Source organism: Pteronotus mesoamericanus, unplaced genomic scaffold (genome assembly GCF_021234165.1).
Source record: "Pteronotus mesoamericanus isolate MK-2021 breed Mesoamerican mustached bat unplaced genomic scaffold, CSHL_Meso_final contig_173, whole genome shotgun sequence".
NCBI classification, from domain to species: Eukaryota; Metazoa; Chordata; class Mammalia; order Chiroptera; family Mormoopidae; genus Pteronotus; species Pteronotus mesoamericanus.
The window spans coordinates 11,792,484-11,816,556 of record NW_026555072.1 but is presented as its reverse complement, the minus strand read 5'-3'; the positions used below and the strand labels follow the sequence as shown (position 1 = coordinate 11,816,556).

Below are 24,073 nucleotides of genomic sequence, written 5' to 3'. Positions count from 1 at the left end.
ATTCCCTGTTTCCTATGATGTGGCAGCGCTTTATTTGGACCTCTCCCATCAGCGTCTGTTAGGGATATTTGGTTACAAATCTTATCACCCTTATTGAACTGTAAACTCTGTAAAGATGAGCTCATCTTCCATCTCTGAAATTCTAGCCTAACCCAATAACCGACAGAATAGATTTTGAAAACATCTGATTTATAAGTGTGGTGGGTGAATGAACGAACATGAAGCTCTGGATGGCCACTTAGTTATCTGGAGAGGCTGCTATAGAAGCATACGGTAGCACCCTCCCCACTTCTACTGATTCTGAGTTCCTGCTAGAATTAATGGGCAGGTACTGATTTATTGAAGACCTACTATGTGAAAAACACAATGGGAGTTCTACTGAGACCTTTTTACTATACCTCTATCCTCACTCCAGCTTCTTGCCACCAACTAATAATAATAATAATAATAATAATAATAATAATAATAATAATTTTTTAAAAAGCTTAAACCAAAAGCTGCCAGGGCATTTCTTTCTATACTTCTTTCTATTTGTTTTTGTGTCAAGGCTTGGCATTAGAGATAGAAAGGTGGTATCACTGGAAATACTCAGGGCTGTCACATCTACATCTGGGGTTTGGCACTGCCAATTCACATTTTCTGAAAGAGTTGTTTCTATGTGCCTTCACAGCGGCCAGCACTGCATTGCCTTGTATATATTATATGCTCAATGAGTACTTGTCGATTGATTTTGTACCAGTATGTGACAGCACAAATGTATTATGAAAAATGAGGAGTCTGTGCACCAAAAAGAGTTTGATTCCTTCTAAAAAAAATGCACAGTGGTGAAGCTTGGCTTAAAGTTCAAATACCCGTGAACCCTGCCCTGCAGTATCTCTAAACAGGGAAATTTGATAAGGTAGTTGAAGGTTAATATTACCTTTGCTCTTTCACTGCAATCAAAAGCATTCTTAGCTTTTAGGTAAACCCTACTGACTACTCTGGTGAGGCATTTTCAAGAGCATAGAACCGTCCTTTTCGCTAGCAAAAGAAGATGCTGTTTAATTTGAGGATCCTGTTGAACAATGCAGCTCTTAGAAATGGTCACAGTTTTGTGGTTCGAAATTTTCGGTAAGTGATCATGGCCAGAGATTTGAGTGTGATTTAGGAACCATGGTGATAAGTGAAATTTATCTATTCTGCAGAGTAATGCAGCCTCAAAAGTCATTTCTCTGCAGGGTGTAGTGCCAGGTTCGACCCTCAGAGACAGCTGTCTTAAAGTCCAGCTGAGCTTTCATTGCTCAGTCCTCTGTAATCAGATTTCATTGTGTGCTGGGGATTGGGGTGACTAACCACAGCAGGTATAGCAGGGATAGTTCTTGACCTCTTCTGTTTGTGTGCATTCTAAATGAGCAACTGGCTGAAGAAAATTAGAGGAACTAAGTTACAGAGGGCCTTCATCTTGTGTTCAATGGGTTTGTTTGAAAACAATAAATCAGTCCAGGGCATGGGGATTAATTACTTGGAGCCTTATGTGTGATGCGGAGAATGAATTTTTAATAATAAAATCCAAGCCCTGGCTGGTGTGGCTCAGTGGACTGAGCAGTGGCCTGCGGACTGAAAGCTTGCCAGTTTGATTCCTGGTCAGGGCACATGCCTGGGTTGTGGACCAGGTCCCCAGCTGGGGGCGTGTGAGAGGCAACCTATCAATGTATCTCTCACGCATTGATGCTTTTCTCCCTCTCTTTCTCCCTCCCCTCTAAAAATAAATAAAATATTTTTAAAAATAAAAATATATAAAATAAAATCCAAATGTGATATCTAGCCCTGAAATTCTTGGTAGCATGTGCAAAGGAGGCTGTCTCTACTGGATTAATTATAAAAGCTACATCCAGCCCTGGCTGGTGTGGCTCAGTGGATTGAGTGCCAACCTGCAAACCAAGGGGTCCCTGGTTTGATTCCCAGTCAGGGCACATGCCTGGGTTGTGGGCCAGGTCCCCAGCTGGGTACACGTGAGAAGCAACCACACATTGATGTTTTCCCCTCTTTTTCCTTCCCTTCCTCTCTCTCTAAAAATAAATAAATAAGTAAATAAATAAGTAAATAAATCTTTTTTTATAAAGCTACATCCAGCTTAGAGCCTTGGAGCATGTGGTAGAGAATGGGGCATAGTGTGTCTGTGGGGAAGGTGGTGAGCTAGCTGTGTAACCAAGGTCATCAAATGTGGACTTTGTTGCCAGAAAGCTTCTAGAGTAATTAGAGCATGTTAACAATCAGATAGAATTTTCCCAGGGCCTCTTTACAACCTAAACCAACCTCAAAACAACTTCACTGACTTCCTAAAGGAGGAAGCTTCTAGTCTGTAATTTTCTCCCACTGTTAGAAAGTAACCCTGTGACAATGGCCCTCAGTGCCCCTTCTCTGGGCCACCTCACAGCTCTGACCTCTCTGAACTCCATCACTTCTTTGGTGAATATAAAACTCTCAGAATACAGAGTTTCATTATAAAAGATATTGTAAATTAAATCCATAGTAGTAGACCTAAGTAGGACCTCAGAGCCACAGAATAACGCCTTCTCTTTTTATACAGATAAACTAAAAGAAGTCCAGGGAGAGTATGGGTTTTACCAGTTAGTGTCAGAATTAGACCATATATCCAAGAATCTGGAAGAAAACTCAGGTTCTGGAGTCTCAAGAACCAGGTTCAAGGCCTGGCACCACCACTTGCGGGCTATATGATATTGAGCAAGTCACTTTACTGTTCTGTGGTGTTGATTCACCTATAAAATGGGAAAAAGAGTAATGCCTGTTCTGCTTCCACTACACAGTAGTTCAATCATTCATTTACTAAATATATATTGATCGCCTACTTTGTGCCACACCCTAGGCAAGGTGTTGGAGATACAGTAATAAATAAGATATTTTATTTCAGACACATGAAGTCACAGCTACTGAAAATCAGTGATATAGTGTGTGAGAAAACTGTATTTTATTATTCCATCTCACTGAGTTACATCAGATAAAAGTGTGATGAAATTTTATTCCATAGTTTTTAAGAGTTATCACTGAGCTGAAGACAATCAACTGAATAAATGACCAAAGCTTGGAGCTTATATTCTTTGCGAAGTACAGTGATTACTGATATTTATTATTATAAATACTTGCAATACTTCTTCAAAATATTTGGGCTTTTTGATACTTACTAATATTCTATTGTCTACATCCTGCTATACCAGACTGCAATTCTGAAAATCCTGGCTAGTCATCTCTCACAGTGAATGAAGCAAAAATATGCTATTTGAAAATGTGAAAGCATCAAATCACCCATGCTATTAGGAAGTTAAGAGCATGAGCATCTATTGAAAAATGAGATAATGTTGTAATGGTGTCATTCTCATGTAGCATGGGTATTTTTCTTTTCTACTCTTTTAGTTAGCCACAGTAGCTACCAACAAGGTAAATTCAGAATTGCTGATCTCTAGTAAGACCTACATTCTTTGATGACCCCTTAACAACAGAGAAAATCTCTCTGTCAACTCTGCCTCTATTGTACTTTGATTTTCAGCCTTCAACAAATACTTGACACCCCCCCCCCCCCGAGCCACACACACAGCTCTCTTGGGAAAACTGGAAGGCTCTTGTTACAAAAGCTACCACGTAAGTTTACCACTAAAGAGTTATAGGAAACATGTAGTTAGGGTTTCACAATGCCATAAAACAGGGGCTGCACAGTTTTGAAGTAAGCAGCCATGTCGGCCATAGACATGATAAAATAACAGCATGAGTGAGGCTGAAGCCATCCATGCTGGCTTCTGGATCAATCATTTTTAGTCAATTATTATTATTATTATTATTATTATTACAAAATCAATAAGGTCAGACACCAAGACTGCCAAAAACACCCAATCTATAGGCTTTTCATCTCACAAATGAGGCTTTAGAGCCTGGCTGTGTTTGGATAATAGACAGTGTCCTATGATTTGTTGCCTATTAGGGAAACCACTTCTATCTTTTAAAGAAACCACTAAAAAATCTCTTTCTTTATCAGAGAAGACCACTTTGTAAGTGCAGTTCAATTTCATCTCACAGATAGAAATTTCTTCAGAGAATATTGAGCTAAGCCACCCAATCTGTGGAGGTTATGGATTGGAGCTGGAGGTGACTGGTTTTCAGGTATTTCATTCCAGACCTCTCTAAGGGTTTACATAACTCATTATGTTCCCTTCATCTCATGCTCATGCCCATCTATACACACATGGATACAGACGAAGTGATGGCAGTCCATCCATATTTTTGCATAGAAGAGACAGTCCTCTGTGATTATTCACATTTTCTTTCATAACTAAAAATGAATGCCTTTTAAAAAACATAATTCTTGACTTTAAAAAACTATACAGGACATAAGACCAGGAATGAAATGAAGGTTAAAATGTTTCCCTTGGTCAACAGTAGAATTTGGGTTTTATTCCTAGTTTGTTATTTTCAATAATTTAGTAATTAACATAAAAGAAATAGAGACCGCTACAGATTTTCATTAGTTTTGTGTTTCTAACCCTTTAATAGTAGGTCAGACAGAGCTAACCATCATTTCAGTCTTCAATTTTCAGATGAGGGGAAATTTCACAGTTTTAGAATATTGACAATATAAGATATTTTAGAAACCACATAGTCACCTGGCTATCAATAGTAATGTATACCACATGTGAGTATGTGGCAATAGTGAGAAAGTTTTCAAGTACATTTTTATTAATAACTTATTGTGATTAGTGTTAATAATAAAATAAATTTAGAAAATATTTTGCTTTTCTCAAATCATTAGGATCAGAATCAAGTTTTGTAAAAATAAAGTCACTCTCCTTTGTATGCATTGTAATATGCCTTTTGAAATAGAAAGAAAGGAATAGAATTAAAATGAGGCCACTGAGAATTCGATGACTCCCTTATAGCCCATGGAAAATCTTGTGCTTATAAATGTTGTAGAAGACAAAAATATAAAGGACCACTGACTTTTAGTACAGTTTCTTAATTTTTTCAGATGAGAAATGGAGGCCAAAGATGGGAAATTATCTTGCCAAGGTAATAGTTGAATTAGGACTAGAATTTGAATTCAAAACCAATGCTCTATTCATTGCGCCGCTCTGATTAATTTGATCCTTCCAGATTGATCAAGTTGGCCAATGTACTCTTGCGCCGTGTCTCTTTTTTAGGAATTGCCAAAATGTGTCAGTAACAACAGCAAGAACAACAACAAAGAAAGTAAGCCCTAACTGTTGCATCCATCTGCAACGTTAAAGTAGCACCAAAATCTCAGCAATAGGGGCCTTTGGCTCTCTCTTATGCCTCCAGAAGCTAAAGTCTTTATCTCACATTCTCCACAGTGATCAAAATATCATTTAACACTGAATATTTTCCTACTCTGGCAAAGTCTGTTTCTGACTGACCACATTTTACTCAAATCAAGCACTTTTTCTTCCCACAAAATACAATTATACATGGGAACATATCCAGGCCTTCCCCCATGCTCCAAACAATTTACCAGAGTTGGAAAATGTAGACTCTAGCAATAAAAGGTTCATTCTTCCAATAGAGAATAGTACTCTTCCATTTTCTAGCTGGGAAGGTATTTGGATAAAGCTAACCCAAGGATCTACTATTACCTTGGCTTAACTTCTTAGCATTCAGTGATTTGGGGTTGAGAAATCACTATAATTATTTTTTTCAAAGGATAAGATTAATGTAAGGAACTGGTGTTGCCTTTTTCAAATTTCTGGCTTTGACCAGGCTGCAATGACAAGGACCGTTTTGCAGGAAAATCTGTAAGTGGTTCCTGCTGTTTTCTCCAATATTGTACCTTCCCTATTATGTATTAGCTGAAGAATGATAATGTGATTTAGGTCTGATTTACCAAGGAGGCACGTAAGTACAAGCAGACCATGCATTTTATGGAAACAATAAAATAGTAACTCTGGCCCTGGGCTGGCTGCTCCTGAACCAAACTAGGCTGCGTCCAACTGCAGCATGGGGTCTCTATAGCCATTTACGCCAGTGTTTTTAACTGGCTGCTTCAAGCGTGAGTTTATCACCTGAAAGTAAGAACTACTTGATAAGGAGTAGGAAAAAAGGGGGCCCAGGATGGAGGCATTTCAGCATGGTGAAACTGTGAAGCTCTTCTACTTTCCCCTAATTTTTTAAACTTTATTTTTATTGTTTACACTGTTATAGATGTCCCCATTTTCCCTGCCTTTGCCCACCCCATCCCCCCACCTCGCCTTGTCTTCCCTTAGGCTATCACCACACTGACTGTTGTCTGTGTCTATGGGTTATGCATATATGTTCTTTGGCTAATCCCATCATCGTCTTTCATCCAGTTTCCCTCAACCCCCCTCTCTCCTGACAGCTTAAGGAATTTAGGAAAGAGGTGTGGCAGTCTCATTTTGAAGCCAAGGTGGGGGTGCTATGAGGAGATAGTAAACAGGATAGGAATTTAAACTGGAACCATTGTGTTTGCTTTCCTTTCAGTGATAAATTTTCCTGGTTAGCTCTTGATATCTATGAAAAACAGCTCTTTTTCCCAAGCAAACATTTCCTGCCCCACCTCCTAGATAGAATTGAGAAAGGTGGTGACTACTCTAATGATTTTTCAATTGTGTAAACAGTATGACCCTCTTTACCAGTTGAGATGCAGTTTTTTAAGTTTTCTAGTTAGTCACTGAAGCCCTCATATGCCAGTATGACATTCTAACCATTTTTGTCCCCAAGAATCCTGGGGACTTATTCTGTCCAAAAGGGGTTAGTGGACAGAGGGAATCAAATATCGGTATAGTTCACTATCAAGAAAGGTACTTTACATTTGGCCCTCATGCTGCCATGGGCAAAAACTTGTTCCATCACATCCTCTCATCAGTTTTCCAGGTTTTTGCACTTGACTCAGAATGCTGTGCTTAGGATTCAAGGTTGTAACTTCCTTGTTTCACATGCATATGTGTAACCATTATTCTCAGCACTGCAAGTACTGTACTGGAGTGGTTGAACCCCAGGGGATTTCAGCTGTAGCAACACTTTAGGCCCATACTTGGTCTTGCCTCAGCGTTAATTCTGTTTGGGGTGCTTGGTGTTCTTTTTTTGTCATCAGATCTTAGTCAGGGCATTGAAAATCCACCATGACAAATCTCTAAATTCATTCCTAAATATCTGCTGAATTTCTTACACAAATTGATTTACTTCTGCCCCAAAGACATTCATTCATCCATTTACTTAAGAAATATTTATTGAATGCCTATTATGTCCCAGCCATTTCAATAAACACTACATAAATATTAATGAATAAAACAGGCAGGATCCCTGCCATCATGGATCATATAATCCAATGGCAAGTTAAAAAGTAAGCAATAAACAGAAACATATATATATATATTTAAAAATTATTGTGATCAGTATTATGAAAAAATGAAGGCAAAGTGGAGACTACTCAGTACAGTCAGGGAAGGAATCTTATAGGATGTGGCATTTAAGCTTCTAGCCTAAGGAAGACTAAAAGCCAGTCTTGAGAACTCAGAGGACAGTAGGAATGGGATATAAGAATCTTACAGTGGGCCCTGGCTGGTATGGCTCAGTGGATTGAGCACCAGCCTGTGAATCAAAGGGTTGCAGGTTTGATTCCCAGTCAGGGCACTTGCCTGGGTTGCAGGCCAGGTCCCCAGTGGAGGTTGCATGGGAGACAACCACACATTGATGTTTCTCTCTCTCTCTTTTTCTCCCTCCCTTCCTCTCTGTCTAAAAGTAAAGAAATAAAATCTTTAAAAAGAAAAGAAAATAGATCTTAAAAAAAAGAATCTTACAATGGGAAAGCATTTGGAGTATAGGCAGTCCTTCCTTTGCATGGTCCCAATATGTAGGAATTTCAGTTACTGAAGTTTAGTTAAATAAGTCCAGTCTTTGAAGTACATGTTTAAATTTCAGTTGTCATGATATATTAATTTTGAGTAGTTGCATAAAGTAAAAATTTCATTGCAAGCTCTTCAGTTCACAAATCTCTATGTAAATAACAGATGCACTTCATGATCAGTGACCAACCACATTCCTTCTTTCAGAGTCTGTTGGTGATTGCTCATTGTGCATCTGTTATTCAGTTCACATACATACAGTAAAAAGCATAGTTGTGCTGCCTACTTTTAAACTCATGCAACATTTTATGAAAATGGATAATTGAAAGAGGGAATTGTTCAATAGAGGCAAAAGTGCAGCAGACAAACAAAAAATAGCAGTGGTATAATTGAAAGAGGGAACTGTTCAATAGAGACAAAAGTGCAGCAGACAAACAAAAAATAGCAGTGGTAATTAAATTTGAATCAAATATTAATGTATTGATGAAAGAACTAGCTGACTGTGGGATTATTGACCCTGCTACTGTTTGAGAGGCTCTAGATATGCAGCCAGAAGAACTTAGTGAAGACAAACTTATCAACATAAATGAGGAAAGTGGTTGTAACAAAAAATATGAAGACGTTCCAGAGGAAGTGTCACCAGTAAAACACCTCATATTAAAAGAATTCTCAGTGGTATTTTACAACATTGAAAATGCAAAGGATAAAATGTTGGAAGTTGATTCAAACTTAGAAAGTAATATGACAATTTGCCAAAGCATAGAAAGGATGCTTGCTCAGTGTCTGAAGTTATGTGATAAGGAGATAGTGTGCATTACTGAAACTACTTGACAGTTTTTACAAAGAAATAAAAACACTATAATCCTCAGTATTTCTAATGTTTTAAATTACAGTGTACTAAATATATATATATATTTTACTATCTTACTAATTTCCACCATGTGTTTATACTGACAATAACAGACTTTTTAATGTCTTGACACAATTTTAAAAGTCACAGAATAATTGTAATTTTCCCCATTGATTATTCATATTTAATGGTTATTTACAGTCCCACCCTACCATTCAAAGCCACAACTGTCTGAAAAAAGAAAGGCTTATCTGCTAACATTTATTGGAGGTGCAGTTCCAGGGCAATGAGAATGAGGGCAACATTATCAGCAGCTGCCATGTGGAGACTAGAGTCACAAAGAGATAATTCTTCTGATCACTTGTAGTCTAAGGAAAAAAAAATTGAAATAAAGTTTCCGTTGCTATTTAAGTTTGAAAATGAAAGGTCTGGACAAAAAGGAAGATTTATGCAGGATGTTTGTGTCTTTTCTACTTTTAAACTCAAAGCTGTCAATGCAGAAATAAAAAGAGCAGCATCTCATAATGTGATCTCAATAGGAGAACCTTAACCCTAACCATAAAATGAACTCTAATCACACTTCCAACTTAGAAACTTCTTGAAGTGTGTAAGGACAAATTTGAGAAAACCCCAATTTGTCTTCTATTGGGGTAATAAGGGATGGACGTTGAAGCTTTTTAAAAAATGTTTTATTTATTGATTTGAGAGAGACAGAGATCAATTTGTTGTTCCACTTATTTACACATTCATTAGTTGATTCCTGTATGTGTTCTGACCAAAGATGGAACCGCAACCTTGGTATCAGAACAACATTCCAACTAACTGAGCTACCAGGTCAGGGCAAAATTGTAGCTTTTTTGAAGAAGCTAAGGGTGTTGTTGGGCCTCCTCTTTCACCATTATTTTCTGATTTCCTTGCATGGAAAAGGGAGAAAATAGTTTAGTTCCATGCAAAATTTTCACTTCCAGTTCTTTTTCTCTGTGATTCAACAACAACACAACTTTAAGATCTATAATATTTTCTTAAATGAAACATGTATTTCTGTGATTATTTAGAAGGGAGTAGATACAATAAAACCCTATAGGGACTGAGATTGGAGGAGGGTATTAAATCTCTGAAGTGTAGCAGTTTGGAAACTCAGCTTTTGTGGGCTCCAAATAACCAGAAAATCATTGCTTGAGCTCCAAACAAAAAATAAAGCCTCAAAATTGGTTCATGGGTCATTTTCCTGTTGTTGATAGATATGAGCTCAACAGCTATAGTGATGTTTCCCAAATTTCTTGAATCCTGGGGAGCAGGGCTTCCCAGCAAAGTTTTACCCCCTTTTAAAATAATATTGGAGGAAGTGTTAAGGCAAGGAATATTAATGTATTATTGTAAGACACAGAGTCAAGAGAGTTTATCTTCCATGATTTTATGTTGCTTGGACTTTATTCCAGAAGAAAAAAATATTTTCAAAACTGCCCTAAATGTGAATTGGGAAGGATGAAGCTGCCATGCCTCCATTCCAGGCCAGACATGTTAAACCTGTTTGCAGATCCTCTGAAAACAAATCCAGTTGACCCTAAAAAAAATGCATGAGTATCAGTCAATTGGTTTACTTCTCAACAATATCAGTACTTGCATAGTCTAAGTATTGCTTAATATTATCGTTAACTAGTGTCATCAGAACCAAACACATAACTGAAACACATATATAAAAACAAATTTCCTGCCTAATGCCATGTCTCTAAAGTTGTTAAATTGGTGACTACTACTATCCAGATCTTGGACACAGTTTTGTAAGCTTTTTAGTAGGGTTCTCATAGATGAAAGAAAATGAAGGTCTATTCTAGAATTTTTTTAAAAAATATTTTTTAAGATTTTATTTATTTATTTTTAGACAGAGGGGAAGGGAGGGAGAAAGAGAGAGAAACATCACTGTGTGGTTGCCTCTTGCCACCCCCCTCTGGGGACCTTGCCCACAACCCAGGCATGTGCCCTGACTGGGAATTGAACCGGCGACCTTTTGGTTTGCAGGTTGGCGTTCAATCCACTGAGCCACACAAACCAGGGGTATTCTGAAAACTTCTTTAACCAGCAAAATATTTTTCATATTTACAATTTATTTTTTAAATATTTGGTTCTTCTTAGTCTAAACTTTAATTTTTAATTTATTTATGTTTTGTTATGTACATAATCTATCAGAATACTAACACATATAATATAAACTAATATATATTATAGGTCCATTTCAAATTTTTTAAATATAAGGAGTCTGTAGTAAAAAAAACAAACAAAACACAACTGAGGACTGATGCTTTAAAGAAATTTCTATGTGGAGAATATGTGAATCACATATTTTAAAAATTGAAAAAATGGTTCATTTTTGAAATAAGAATGTTAACCAAAATTTTGATTCACATATAAGTTGTAAACACTGCTTTCTGTTGGAGTTGGATATATCATTAGAACCTTCTATTAAATCAATTAATCAACCATTAGCAAATTAACCCGCAAACCATCATTGTGGAAGTTAGTTTCCTTAAAAACTACAATCTATGAAGAGCTTAATCTCACAAGAGGTCTACTGAAAAAAATCTACTCACTTACTGAATACTAAATGAACAAATCAACTCTGCCAGAAAGTTGGATGTTTAGAGAAATATTCATTTGTTTAAAGTTATTGTATATCATGCCATGTAAACAACAAATTGAGTGAATTTATGATTTTCCTACCTATCATCTTATCATCATTGCCAAAAGACATAAATCCCACCAGAGAATTAACTCTTTATCTCTAGTAGCCCAAGCTTTATTCTTAGGCTGGAATTTAAGCATGGTCATTTTTTAAAATGTTTTATTTATTTATTTTTAGAGAGGGGAAGAGAGGGAGAGAAATGTCAGTGTGTGGGTGCATTTCATGCGCCCCCTACCAGGGACCTGGCCTGCAACCCAGGCATGTGCCCTGCACTGGGAATCAAACCAGTGACCCTTTGGTTCACAGGCCGGCACTCAATCTATACTGATCATCCCAAATAACAATTATTGTCATCACAATGTAACAAAATGTTAAAATGGGACTCCTTCTGTCTCAGTTTCTACCCAGGCCCATAGGTGCTGACTCTTCCCTCATTCCAAAGTGGGATGCCAGATCACTAAAACAGGACTTGCAAAGAATATGCATAAGAGTTAGTTTTGCAATGCACTTGTGACTTCCTGTGGCTTCTAAAATGTATGCAGAAACCAAGAAACAGGTAGTAGGTTAGAAGAGTATTTTTGAAGTGCATGGTGCGTCCCACGTAGAGGGGTATTCTTTCCTCATCTCAAGCCTAGAGACAGTGGCTCCAAGGGCACTGAACAATAGGAGAGCTTGGGGACACAATATACAAATTTCAGGCCTATACCTGGAAAATCTAAAGTAAGAGGGACTGGATGGCTAGCTGTTTTTAATGGCAGAACAAGAGGGGAGTCTGTACTAGGATGGACCTGACTCTTGTAAGAGCACAGAACATGAAGGACTTCTCATGAACCAATATGGAATGCCCAAGAGACCGAGCATGATAATGTTTCACCTCATGACCAAAAGTCCTGCTGAGGCGGTGGGGAGATGTCAGCAGAAAGAGTCGAGGTAGGCTCTTGTGTGGCAGAGGAGATGTATTTGTCTGCCATCAAGAACTGCTGGCATTTCCCAGTTGAGAGAGTCTCCAAGGGACCCTGAAAAGCACCCCCATGAGAGTATCAGACCCAAGCACCTACATCAATGCTAGATTGCTAGAACAGACCTTCCTTTGTCTTTACATGGATGAATTGATGGCAGGGAATCAGAGGAAACGGCTTATGGTCCCTCTTCTGCCTATAGGTATTAACTTGCTGTACATCTCTTAAAGTTGAAAAATCATTCTTATTATTATATATCATTTTACTGAGACTCTTTGAGGGAGTAAAGCAAGCAGAGAACTTTTTCCCTCCTCAGAATTACTACAAAAGCTCCAAGGTCCATTGTATTTGACCGGGGACAAGTAGAAAGAACAAATCTCAAAGAATAGATTTGAAGGGCATTAGGGGAAAAAAGAATGACATTGTTTTCTATTGTATGCATATTACAAATTTTGATTGTACAATCGAATGATTTCAATAATAATAGCTAAAATTTGTCAAATGCTTATTATATGCCTGATACTGTCTGATGTCTATGTAATAAATTATTACAACAAACCCTATAAGGGAGAGGTTAAGTTACCCAAAGTTGCACAACTAGTAAGTGGCAAAGCCACTCATATGGCTATTTGCAGCAAATGAGAATTCAATTTCTTTCTTCAAATTATTTTCTCTCAAAAATCAAAATACAAAATATCTAAAATGTCAACCTCAGCCTTATCAATTTTAATGCATTAGCACTTTGCAGAGACACACGAGGCTACATGTGATTTACTGTTTTGTTTTAAGAATAAAACAATGAGTCATCACAGGACGTAATTTTTTTCTTATATATACATTTTTCTTCTTCTTTTTTTTTTTTAGATGTGGACAACCACTACAAAATAAAGTACAGCTGAAGGGTCGTGACCTCCTCACTCTAAAGGACTTTACAGGAGAAGAAATTAAGTATATGCTATGGCTATCAGCAGATTTGAAATTTAGGATAAAACAAAAAGGAGAGGTATGTAGCATTTTCATCTTACCTTCCATTACTACCAATCAGCTTTTTAAAAGACAGTCTTACAAAGAAAGAGGGAAAAGAAAACATTAAAATTCCTAAACAGTAGCAAGAAATGAAACCACACAGTCAAGGTAATTGATTATCACTGAGTGTACAGGCATATAAAAAGCATAAAAATAAGTTATTCAATGACAAGTCATTGGACTTCTTTCATGTATAATGTTGAAATTCATTATTAACTGGATCGGAACTTAAAGAATCATTCTCCGGAAAGATTTTATTTCTATATCTCCTTTCTCCTCTCTGTGTGTTCTATCAAGATAAAAATAAGGATGATAAATTTTTTCTAGCCACAAATTTTAATTGTGAATGCGTATCAGATATATGATCATTAGGATAATGTCAAAAAATTTACAATGATGTGACGATGTTTTAAAAATTTAGATTAGGAAAAAAAAAACCAATTAAATGGTAACCAAGTAGGAGAAAAGATGGGATATGGTGCTTAGCTGTAATCATTATTCGGCATTTTGAGCAATTTATGTTTGCAATACACTTAATTAATGCAGTAGCTTAATTTAGACTGTTTAATTGTGAAAGCATTTTTGTATTCCAAGCTTGTTTAAAAACTTTTTTAAAAAGTTGGTTACAGGTTGAGAAATTTTTACACAACCTTGATTTTCTTATCTAGTTCATGAGCTCTTCAAGTTCCTATGAACATACTGTAAACAGAGTGACTACAACTATTACGGGATGGTATTCCTTTAGAAGACCTGAAATAAGGAGAAAGGATCCCCCCAAGATCCCAGGCCTTTGTTCTTTACATTGTGTGGGAGGATGTTTAACTGGCAGGAATCTATTTGTTCCAGAGCTCATCCTGTCAGAAAAGTCCATCTATAGAAGAGGAAGGAGAAAGAGCCCCACCTCACACTAAATTCTCCAGATTGTTTCCACATGACTTGCAGAAATAAACCTTTGCACTCCTACGAAAATGCATAATGAAAGTAGCTGACACTCTGAGGCTTCATCTTTTAGAGTCTTAGTGCCCCATGTTGTGACAGGGTAGCATGTTCCTAGCTGAGAAAACATTTCCAAACCAAGCATCTTGGGGACTTACATGGATTTAAGTAAGAAGGTGGTTCTAGTGTGAAATATTAATATACTTTGAAACAAGTGTTCAGACCGAACCCAAAGCAGCTAATAATTATATTCTAATTATATATCAATAATCTTTGGGAGTTCCTGTTCCCTTTCCCCATTGGTATAGAAAATGAAAAAAAAAAAAACACTTTAACTTCACTTTTTAAGTCACATTTTGAATACTTATTTGGAAGCAGTGATTAATTATTCTGTATTTCTGATAATGTAAAGAATAAATGTTGAAACATAATCTTTGATATTAGATATTTTTCATCTTAATTGTATTGTTGTCTTTGATTTTCAGTATTTGCCTTTGTTGCAAGGCAAGGCTTTAAGCATGATTTTTGAAAAAAGAAGTACTCGAACAAGATTGTCCACAGAAACAGGTGAGTCCACCGACAGAACCACCCTTGTGTTGAAGAGGTGGCCAGAGAGGGTAAGGACCTAGGAGGAGTAACCCAGTGTGGGCTGGGGAGTGAGGGGAATCTGTCTTTCTCTTTAGCAACCACAGAGGGGAAATACTGTCTCTGGGAGCAGGAGTGAAAGCTTCTCAATGCCCTTTCCAATTCTCAGAAGCTGAAAGCAGAAAGATTAGCCTCATCTGTAGGAATTCAATGAGGACTTGACCAGAAGTCCCAAACAGCACTTAATGTTAAGTACAAAATGTAAGTAGGCGCAAATTCTCATGTCTCAAACTCATATGGTCCAGAAATGTGTATTCTTCTGACATGTAAAGAACTTTATCTTATTTGTACCAATTTTGCTGGTTGGTGGAAACCTAATCTCTGAAATATTAGGCAATCCTCAGTCATTCCAGGGGTTTCTTTGCCAATTTAGAGTCTCCTATCCTTTACATTACAGTTGTGCCTAAGTCCTAGAGAATATATGAATGTCAAGACATCTAGGGCTATGGGTATCTGGTCATCAAAGGGTTAATGCTGGAGTCTGCTTGGATTTCTGTATCCCTATTGGACCTTGGCTCTCTCTCATTCACTATGGAGTTTACTTCACTCTGATCACAAGACCTGAAATATATCTTAGCTTGGCTCTCTCAATCTCTTGGCAGCTCTCCATGCCACACTGGGCACAGAGATACCACAAGGCTCTCTCTACTATATCGTTCCTTGCTCATGCTGGGTTCCAGGGAGTTTACATTTGTTGCCTCTTAGATCTCTGTCTTAAAAGCATGACACAGGTTCTCAGCTCTGGGGTTCCCCAAACTCTTCTAAAATTTCTATTATGATCCCCAACCTGAAGTACTTGGCCTGGGGTACAGACAGGAATTTACAGTGTCAAAGACCCACCAATTTCTATTTCTCTATTGCACCTCTTCTTCCCTTTCCATTTCCTAGTACTGGAGGCCCAGTGATAACGCAGGAGAAAAAAGCTTGCTCTGACTATCCATGTATTCTTTCAAATCTATTGTTTGTAGCTGGAATCCTAGGCTGTTAAAACAAAAATTTCTTTTTTTTCCTCAAATGGTTACCTCTGTACTAAGTTTCAAAAAGTCTGTTTTGAAAGTTATAAGCCACACATTGCTTCTTTTCTTTCTCTCTGCATTTCTGTTCTACCAAAACTTCCTTGAATAAACAATGTGACTGCCCAAATGGGCAAATGGATAGAATTGAGGAGGCAGTATCATAAACAAAAACACATTGGTCGATCTTGAAATACCTTACCCCACTTACAAGCACCTGAGCTTTCTAGGACTTAGAAGCAAACATCTGCTTCATGCCATTTTTGCCTTGTAATGATAAGTAATGGAGTTATCAAATACATAACAAAATGAAGTTCAGAAGGATTAAGTGGCCTCTTAAGTTCACTAAATTAATACAAATAGCACCAGGATTCAGATGCCAAGTTCACTGTTATTAATGCATTCCCATTGTCCCCTGAAAGAAGGAAGGAGGAAGAAGGGAAATATATAAGGTGTCACCTAATCTTTAAAGTCATAGAAAGAAAACATATGAGAATATTTTGCTCTTTAAAGGTGGCTCCTTTAAGAGATCATGTGGACATCTGCCATTAAATAAAAATAAATATTTCTAAACCAGTTAGTGATTCTCAAATCCTGTGTCCTTTCAACATGGGTCTTCCATGAATTGGGCAGAATTTTATTTCATTTCGTCATTAGTATGAGGAGTTTCTTTTTTGACAAAAGAATTAATACATAGAGAATTTCTCAATATTAAGTTTCTTAAATCTAATTCTTCTTAGTTGACGGTGTGTTTTCTACCATTTTTCTCTGTTCACATGTTATTTTTGCTATTGAATATCCCTGAATAAGTGATCAGTTTTACTGTTCACATATAATGTGGTTGTTAAGCTATTAATAAAACCAAGAGTGAATGTTTAATAAACCTTTGGGTGCAGACCCTGTGTCAAGTACTCTACATTAATTACATGGATTATCTCACTTAATCTTCATGACAAGTCTATAAGGATCAGCCTATTGAGGAAAACCAGCTGAAACAGGTTCAGCAAACAGCCCAGACACATAGCTAATAAATGGCAGATGCAGGATTGGAAGCTATTATTAAATGTATTTTGTCAGTATCTAATTTAATTTAGACATGAGATAGTCATGTTTTATTCCAGTAACATTGTTTCTAAAGATGGCATTAAGCATTTTTTGTTAAATGATAGCCATCTATAAAGAAGGGCTCTGAAACCTGCACAAAATTGCAAACTGTAACAACAAATACCTGAGAAAAGGAATAGAAGGCCATAAAAAGTTAAAGTTCACAGAGTATTCATCATTATCCTCAATAAATACCCTGGGCTCTAATTGCATATGGCATTCTGCCAAGCTCAACACTAGGCGAATCAGTCAGAATAAGTAGCTGCTTTAAATACTTACAGAAATGGTAAACCTCAACCAAGAACATGGTAGAGCTTTTCTGTTGTGTACATGTGCATCTTAATAGTTGTCTCTTAGCACCATTTTTCATCAAAACCTTTTACTTTGGTACTTAGAATTGAAGATAAGATGTAATTAAAACTGCCTATTACTGGCCCAGATTTGTGCCAACCTCTAGGATGAGGTGATCCTCACAGGACAGTCCTTGAAGATTTTATCCCAAGCCTGAGTTGCAGAGATATGCAATATTTCTGCTTATCCCAAGGGACAGAATAAAATTGCCCATCCCACTTAAGCCATATTAATTGCTTATGTTATGTTTTATTAACATGTAACATACCTATAGAAAACACAAAAATCACTAAGCATATAGCTCAATTAATTCTTACAATGAACACATCGTTGTAATTAATACCCAGATAGGAAACAGGACATTAATAGCAATCAGAGTCCTCCCTTGTATCTCCTTCCAGTTGCTACTACCTCCACCCTACGATTACCATTATCCTGGCTTCGAACGTCACAGATTAGTTTTGCCTGTTTTCGAATATTATATAAATGGAATCATTCAGCATATGCTCTTTTGTGTCTGGCTTATTTTGCTCAGCATTAGGTTTGAGAGATGTATCAATGTCACTGTGTGTAGATGTAGATCATTTATTCCTCACCCGCTCTTTGTTTATGCCTGCCTGGCAAACCGTGCAATTCTCCTGTGTGTTTACTGATGATTATATTCTTTCATTGCAAGTTAATTGAGCAGATAGGCAGATACATTTATTAATCTTTGTAAGTGCAGTAGCTGATAGAAAAATGCACAGAGCATCCTAAAAGATGATTCTTTTCACTATTTAACATTGGTATTTGACTTTCAAGGTAAAATAGAAGCTGGTGTTTTCCAGGCTGCTCAAATTCATCACCTTTACAAAGGTGGCAATATAAAAATCATGATACTATTCTTTAGGTAGGAAAGTCAAGAACAGAGAGGTTAATGACTGCCTTAGTTCTACCAGCAAGAGCCTTCAGAGCGCTCAGATTTCCAGTGCACGAATTCTTTTATACCCCTTCTTCCAAAGCTTCCAGGGGTGTGAGAAAAAGAAAGAGCAAAGGGGAATGTACTATTATTTTCCCAGACATAAATTAAGGTATTAACAGAAGAAACTCTGTTCAAAAATGACTGATGTGAATGCATAAACAAATGAAACAGATAAAAGCAGACTTCTCTGGATGAAGGGAGAAGAGAGAGTAGAAACCTGTCCCTCTGCCCTCCTCTCATCAGCAACGGCAGCTCCTGGTCTCTTCTCAAAACCTCTGACATCCTCCTAAAGCAGTTACTGCCACCCAGGTCTAATAAACTGATGAATACTTGACTTGTGCTTTTGGAATAAGGTCTGAGGCTTCTTTTGGATCAGAGACCAAACTGCAGAGGGGAATTCCTTTTTAGAGGCTGAAGGCTTTGACTCCTACTTCTTAACACTTTCTGTAACTCATCTTCCTCCCCGACCTCATAAGTCCAGGCTTGATGAGCATCTTTATAGCACACACAGGAAAGTGAAAAAGTAACGATCTAATCCTGGGTTTTTGCAGCAAGATGACCTTTAGTGAGAGTAAGACTGTGACTTGGAGTAGACTTGCCAGGAGGTCTTAAACTGTGTGTGAAACATTCTTCCATAGTCTCCGACCCTCCATGACATTTACCCCTGTGCTAGACACATGGTAGGTAAACAATAAATACTTTCTTGATGAATTTCCAGTACTCATATTTATTTAGGTGACTTTCCCTGTTTATAAACAGATGAAGTACTCAGGAAGAAAGATTAGTGATTATAATCATCACTAAATCCCATTAGCTCACTTCACACATAACCGAACATTCTGTTCTTTCTGTTAACAAAATTAAATGTTTGCAATTGAAAAAAATGGGCTCTCTCTCTGGAGTCAAAATCCCTCCTAAATTCATTCAACAAGTGTTTGTCGAGCACTTACTATGTGCCAGTATTTATTCTACATTCTTGAGAGTGATGCATCAATGGAAATCCCTGCCTCCACGGCGCCAGTTCATAATAATTGTATTACCTACTTTAGTGCTTTATTTCAAAATGCTTTTTGTTTTCTCTTTATTTTATTATAGGCTTTGCACTTCTGGGAGGTCACCCTTGTTTTCTTACGACCCAAGATATTCACTTGGGTGTGAATGAAAGTCTCACGGACACAGCCCGGTTTGTAAACCTTCTTCTCTTCAAAGTTCATTTCAAAATTGATGGATACATCTCAATAACAAAATATGCTTTTCTTTTAATAATGTTTTTTCCCCCTCTTAGTATCTGATGTGCTATTGTCTGTTTTCCTTCTTTTCCTCTTTACTTGATGTTCTGGAATAACTGTACCTCATCTTCTGGCCACTTTCTGTGAGTTAAGATAACTTTTTTCTTAACAGTTTGAAGAGGTTTCTTATTATAAAACTTCAAATTTAGGGAAACTTAGGGATCATCAGGCATGACTGTTACATTTTACAATCGAAATAGAGGTCCAGGGAAATTGACATATTCAATGCCTCATACATAACTAGTTAGCCTTAAAGCAGGTAATAATATTAATAGCCAACATTTATTGAGCATTTATTATATGTCAGTATTGTTCTAACTCATTTAATCCTGATAACAACCCAAAGAGGTTGGCATAAAGAGGTGAAACAACTTAATTAGGGACATACTAGCTACTATCATACAAAATCTCAAAATGTCAATGACTTAACATAGTGCAGATGTTCCTGATTGGTAAGAGGGAAGAGTTGATTATTTATGTGGCCACTGAGAGACTCTGGATGAGAATGGCTCTACAGTCTTGAACTTGTGGCCTCTAAGGTCACCCTCGGTGTCAACATCCAGTCAGGAGCTAGGGGAAGAGAGCATTGAGTGAGGATACTTGCTTCAAAGTCACCTTAGCAGGGACACGATCACTTCCACTCACATTCTACTGGCAAGTTCTAGTAACTCTCACCCCTACCCAGATGAAAGTAGAGGTGGGAAAAGGCTCCTATCAACTATATTATAGTTAAAGTTTGAAACATGGGTCCGCTGATTCCTCATGCAATACTTTCACAATTATGTCATGTCTGGTTGAGAAATACAGAGCAAATGTCTCTGTTTAGATATTTTACCCTTGATATGGAAGACTAATGATTTTTTTTTTCTGAAAATGATGTGCCATAAAGCAACTCCTTGCAGACACTCTCTGCTTTTTTATGGCAGCTACCCTAGTATACACTAAAGAAACCGCTTCATTTGAGTGGTTGAAGAGATTTGAAATAACTCAACTTTAAATCTTTTCATTACATTATTTCAGATGAGACAATGTTAGTATTAAGAAGTGTTGGACAAAAAGAGTAAATAAGCATAAATGAGTTTTTCTTCCATATATGCTGCCACTGACTAGAATTATATTTGACTGGTAATTCTCCTTTCACAAAAATGAAGTATACTTTATTCAAGAGCAAATATCACAAGCCAGTTAAGAGATGAAGCCAGCGATTCAGCCAAGGTAGAGTTTCAGTGGGGATTCTCCATATAGGGCCAAATGAATGATGGTGAATGAGTCTTTGTGAGCCAGTGGTTGGAAAAGGGTACAGTGGGAGGAACAGCCGAGCATTCAGTAAATAGTTAAGAGTGCAGCTTGGCGGCCAGAAAGGGGTCAGGGCTCAGAAATCAGTGGAGTGGGCAGGAGTTCAAAAGCAAGAGACAGGTAGCCAAGCATGGATTGAAAGCTAAGGATGAGTATAAACATGTTCTTTTTGTGCTTGCTCTCCACACAATCCCCACTGCAAGTCATTAATTTGAGGAGCTCTACGCAGATCCTGAGAAAAACAATCTGCTCACAGGTTCCAACATGATTGGGACTTTGTAGTCCACATACATAATTACATCCATTGCTTCATGAATATATGGATACATGAAATTTGATCCATATAATTCCTTCTGATCATTCCATCTAATCCAAAAGACTGAATGAAAACAATTGTTCCCTCTTAAAAGGTATATACTATGAATCTCTTGTATTATTACCTCCAAATCTTTTTAAAAACCATACAAAGTGAGTATTATTGGCCCAATTCTATAGACAATGAAACCATGACTCAGTCTTAGCAGCTAAGTCAGCATTTAAATCACGCTGGTTTTTTTTAGGCTATGCTGTTTTGACTACTCCTACTGCCTCTTAAAACATCCCATGAGAGAGTCAATAAAATATGTTATGGAAATCATTGTTTTCTGTGTCATGAGGTCCCCAAGACCACCCCCGTATTTGATGACTCACCGGTAGGATTCACAGGACTCACCATATAGTCATACTCATGGTTATGGTTTCTTACAGTGAGAGTATACCAATCACAAGCAATGAAGGGAAAGGACAGGTAGCAAAGTCCAAGGGAAACCAGATGCAAGCTTCCAAGTGTCTTCTCCCAGTGGAGTCACTCAGAACATGCTTAATTCCCTCAATAACAAGTTGTCACAACATGTGCGAAATGTTGCCAACCAGGGAAGCTCCTTAGAGACTCAGTGCCCAGGGTTTTTACTGGGGGATGGTCACATAGCATCCTCTGTTTGACATGTACCCAAATCCCAGACTCCCAGAAGGAAAGCAGGTGTTTGCTTTAAACCATATTGTTTGTAAAAGCATTTTAGGCGCAGCTCTTATCAGTACTGAGAATGGTGGAAACCCTGTGCAAATCAAAGTTCCCAGATGCCATCTAGGGGCATCTTACAAGCAGGGCTTTCAAAGGACAGCAGTCAGGCCTGCTATGTTAACTCTTTTCTGCATTGCTTGAAAATCACAAAATGAGATCTAATCCAACCTTCGCCACCTACCTACTCTGTAACTTCCATAAGTGAAAATTTCTCTGGATCTTAATTACCTTTTCTAAAATGTGAGGGAGTTCTGATCCTTAAGGTTAACTTTATACTCTCAATTTATGCAAATGTATTAGATATATTTTCATGCAAATGTATTAGATACAAAAGTGTGGTCTTTAAACAGATGTGTGCCCTAATGTAAACCATGTGTAGACAGTTGCAGAGTAGTTTGGATTGGGGTAGACATAGGAGGTAGAGAGAACATTTCTAATTCTGCAAGTTAGGATTCAGATGGTGTGTGGGCATCTATATCAAATGATTCTGCTGCAAGGGTGGCTGGACCACACTTTGAGAGACTCTGAACTGGGAGGATGTATTGTAATCCTGGGATTCTTGTGCTGTCAATCTATGCTAGTGCATTAGTGAAGGGGATGGTAAAGAAGAGACAGGTAATAAGCTATTTATATTGTTTTATGATAACTGATTATGAAGGGTACATTGATAGTGCAAAGAAAATGATTTAAGATCAGTTATTATTAAAATATGTATGTATATATTAGAAGAAAGAAAATAAAGGAAGTTTTTGCTTTGGGGAGAAGGTGATAGATTAGGTATTGGACATATTTCATTAAGAGTTGAACCCCCAAATACAAATAATTGGCCACAGATCATTGGAGATAAAGACTGGGTGAAGTTGAGAGCTGGAGAAATAGAAATATGAGCTCAGTGGTAGAAAATGAGCTGCAGAGTTTCACTGTGGGAGAATTGCAGAAGGCTGAACCTGGGCAGGTGTAATTAAAGAAAGGCAGGAGAAAATTTTCAGGATACAAGGAGAATAAGGCTCATGCAATATCAGATGAGGCTGCAATGGGAGGTGGGACTGTCAAAAAAGGGGGTAGAGTAGCCATTGTGGAAATCTGACTTTCTTTTGTGTATCCCATTACTACTTAAACTGCCAAAATATCTGACAAACAAGATATGGCTGAGATCCCAAAATTCAGTAAATCTAAATTCAAGAAGACAAGAGAAAGGGCGGAAGTGAATCTTAATGGCATCTATTCTGTCAATATGCACTGTGTAATCCATAGCAATCGCCTTCTTGCTTTTTGTGGAAGTTAAACTTTGTAAGATGCAAAGAGATGGGATGATGTTTAAATAACAGTGCTCTGCCTTTCAAATAAAGAGAAGAGTGCACACCTGGCAATGATTGACGGTGTTGCTTCTCCGACTTCCTGTATGGCTGTTTTGGAGGCCTGGTGGAATATAAAAGTGACAGCCCACTGGTGAAAGAAGAGCCTGGTGGGGCCAGGGCGCAGAATACAGTGCATGTGGTGACAGGAAAAAAAGGCAAAATTGGGCTAGTCTCCTGAAGGCTATTAAGTGCAATTTCCAAAGTGTCTCACTCATTTAGTCAAATGATTTAATTATTCATTTATTCAAAAATATTTATTAAATGCCTAGTTTTTCTTCCCAGCATTGTTTTAGCACTGAGAATAAAATGCTGATCAAAATAAACAAAAGCTTTGTTTGAGTAGAAATTATATTGTAGAGGGAGGAGATTTTCACCAAACAAATAAATGAAGTATGACTAGAGTTGTAGGTTGAAATAAGTGCTATGATGAAGCTAAAGCAAGATGCTCAAGCAAGGTGCTCTGTGGGAGGGGTGAGGACTACTTTAAATTGGGTGATCAGGGAAGGCCTCTCTGAGGAGGTGACAGTTATGTTGAGAACTCACAGAAAAGACATAGCCAGGTATGCAAAGCTGTGGGAAGAGCATTGTGGACAGAAAAAAACTGCTGGTGTAAAAGGTTAAGGCAAGCTTGATGTATTCAGGAACAGAAGGACAGCTAGCAATGTTTTAAAGTCTGCAAATAA

The 24,073-nt window shown here is 37.5% G+C and overlaps 1 protein-coding gene across 1 annotated transcript in view; it reads left to right on the top strand.

Annotated features, from left to right (window-relative positions):
* The first annotated feature begins 920 nt into the window (after positions 1-920).
* Positions 921-24,073, top strand: part of OTC (ornithine transcarbamylase) — a 60,825-nt gene continuing 37,672 nt past the window's right edge. The window contains exons 1-4 of the mRNA XM_054566558.1: positions 921-1,110; positions 13,216-13,354; positions 14,799-14,880; positions 19,483-19,570. Coding sequence (XP_054422533.1) covers positions 1,034-1,110; positions 13,216-13,354; positions 14,799-14,880; positions 19,483-19,570 — 386 coding nt within the window. The 5' untranslated portion in view covers positions 921-1,033. The remainder of the gene's footprint in view (positions 1,111-13,215; positions 13,355-14,798; positions 14,881-19,482; positions 19,571-24,073) is intronic.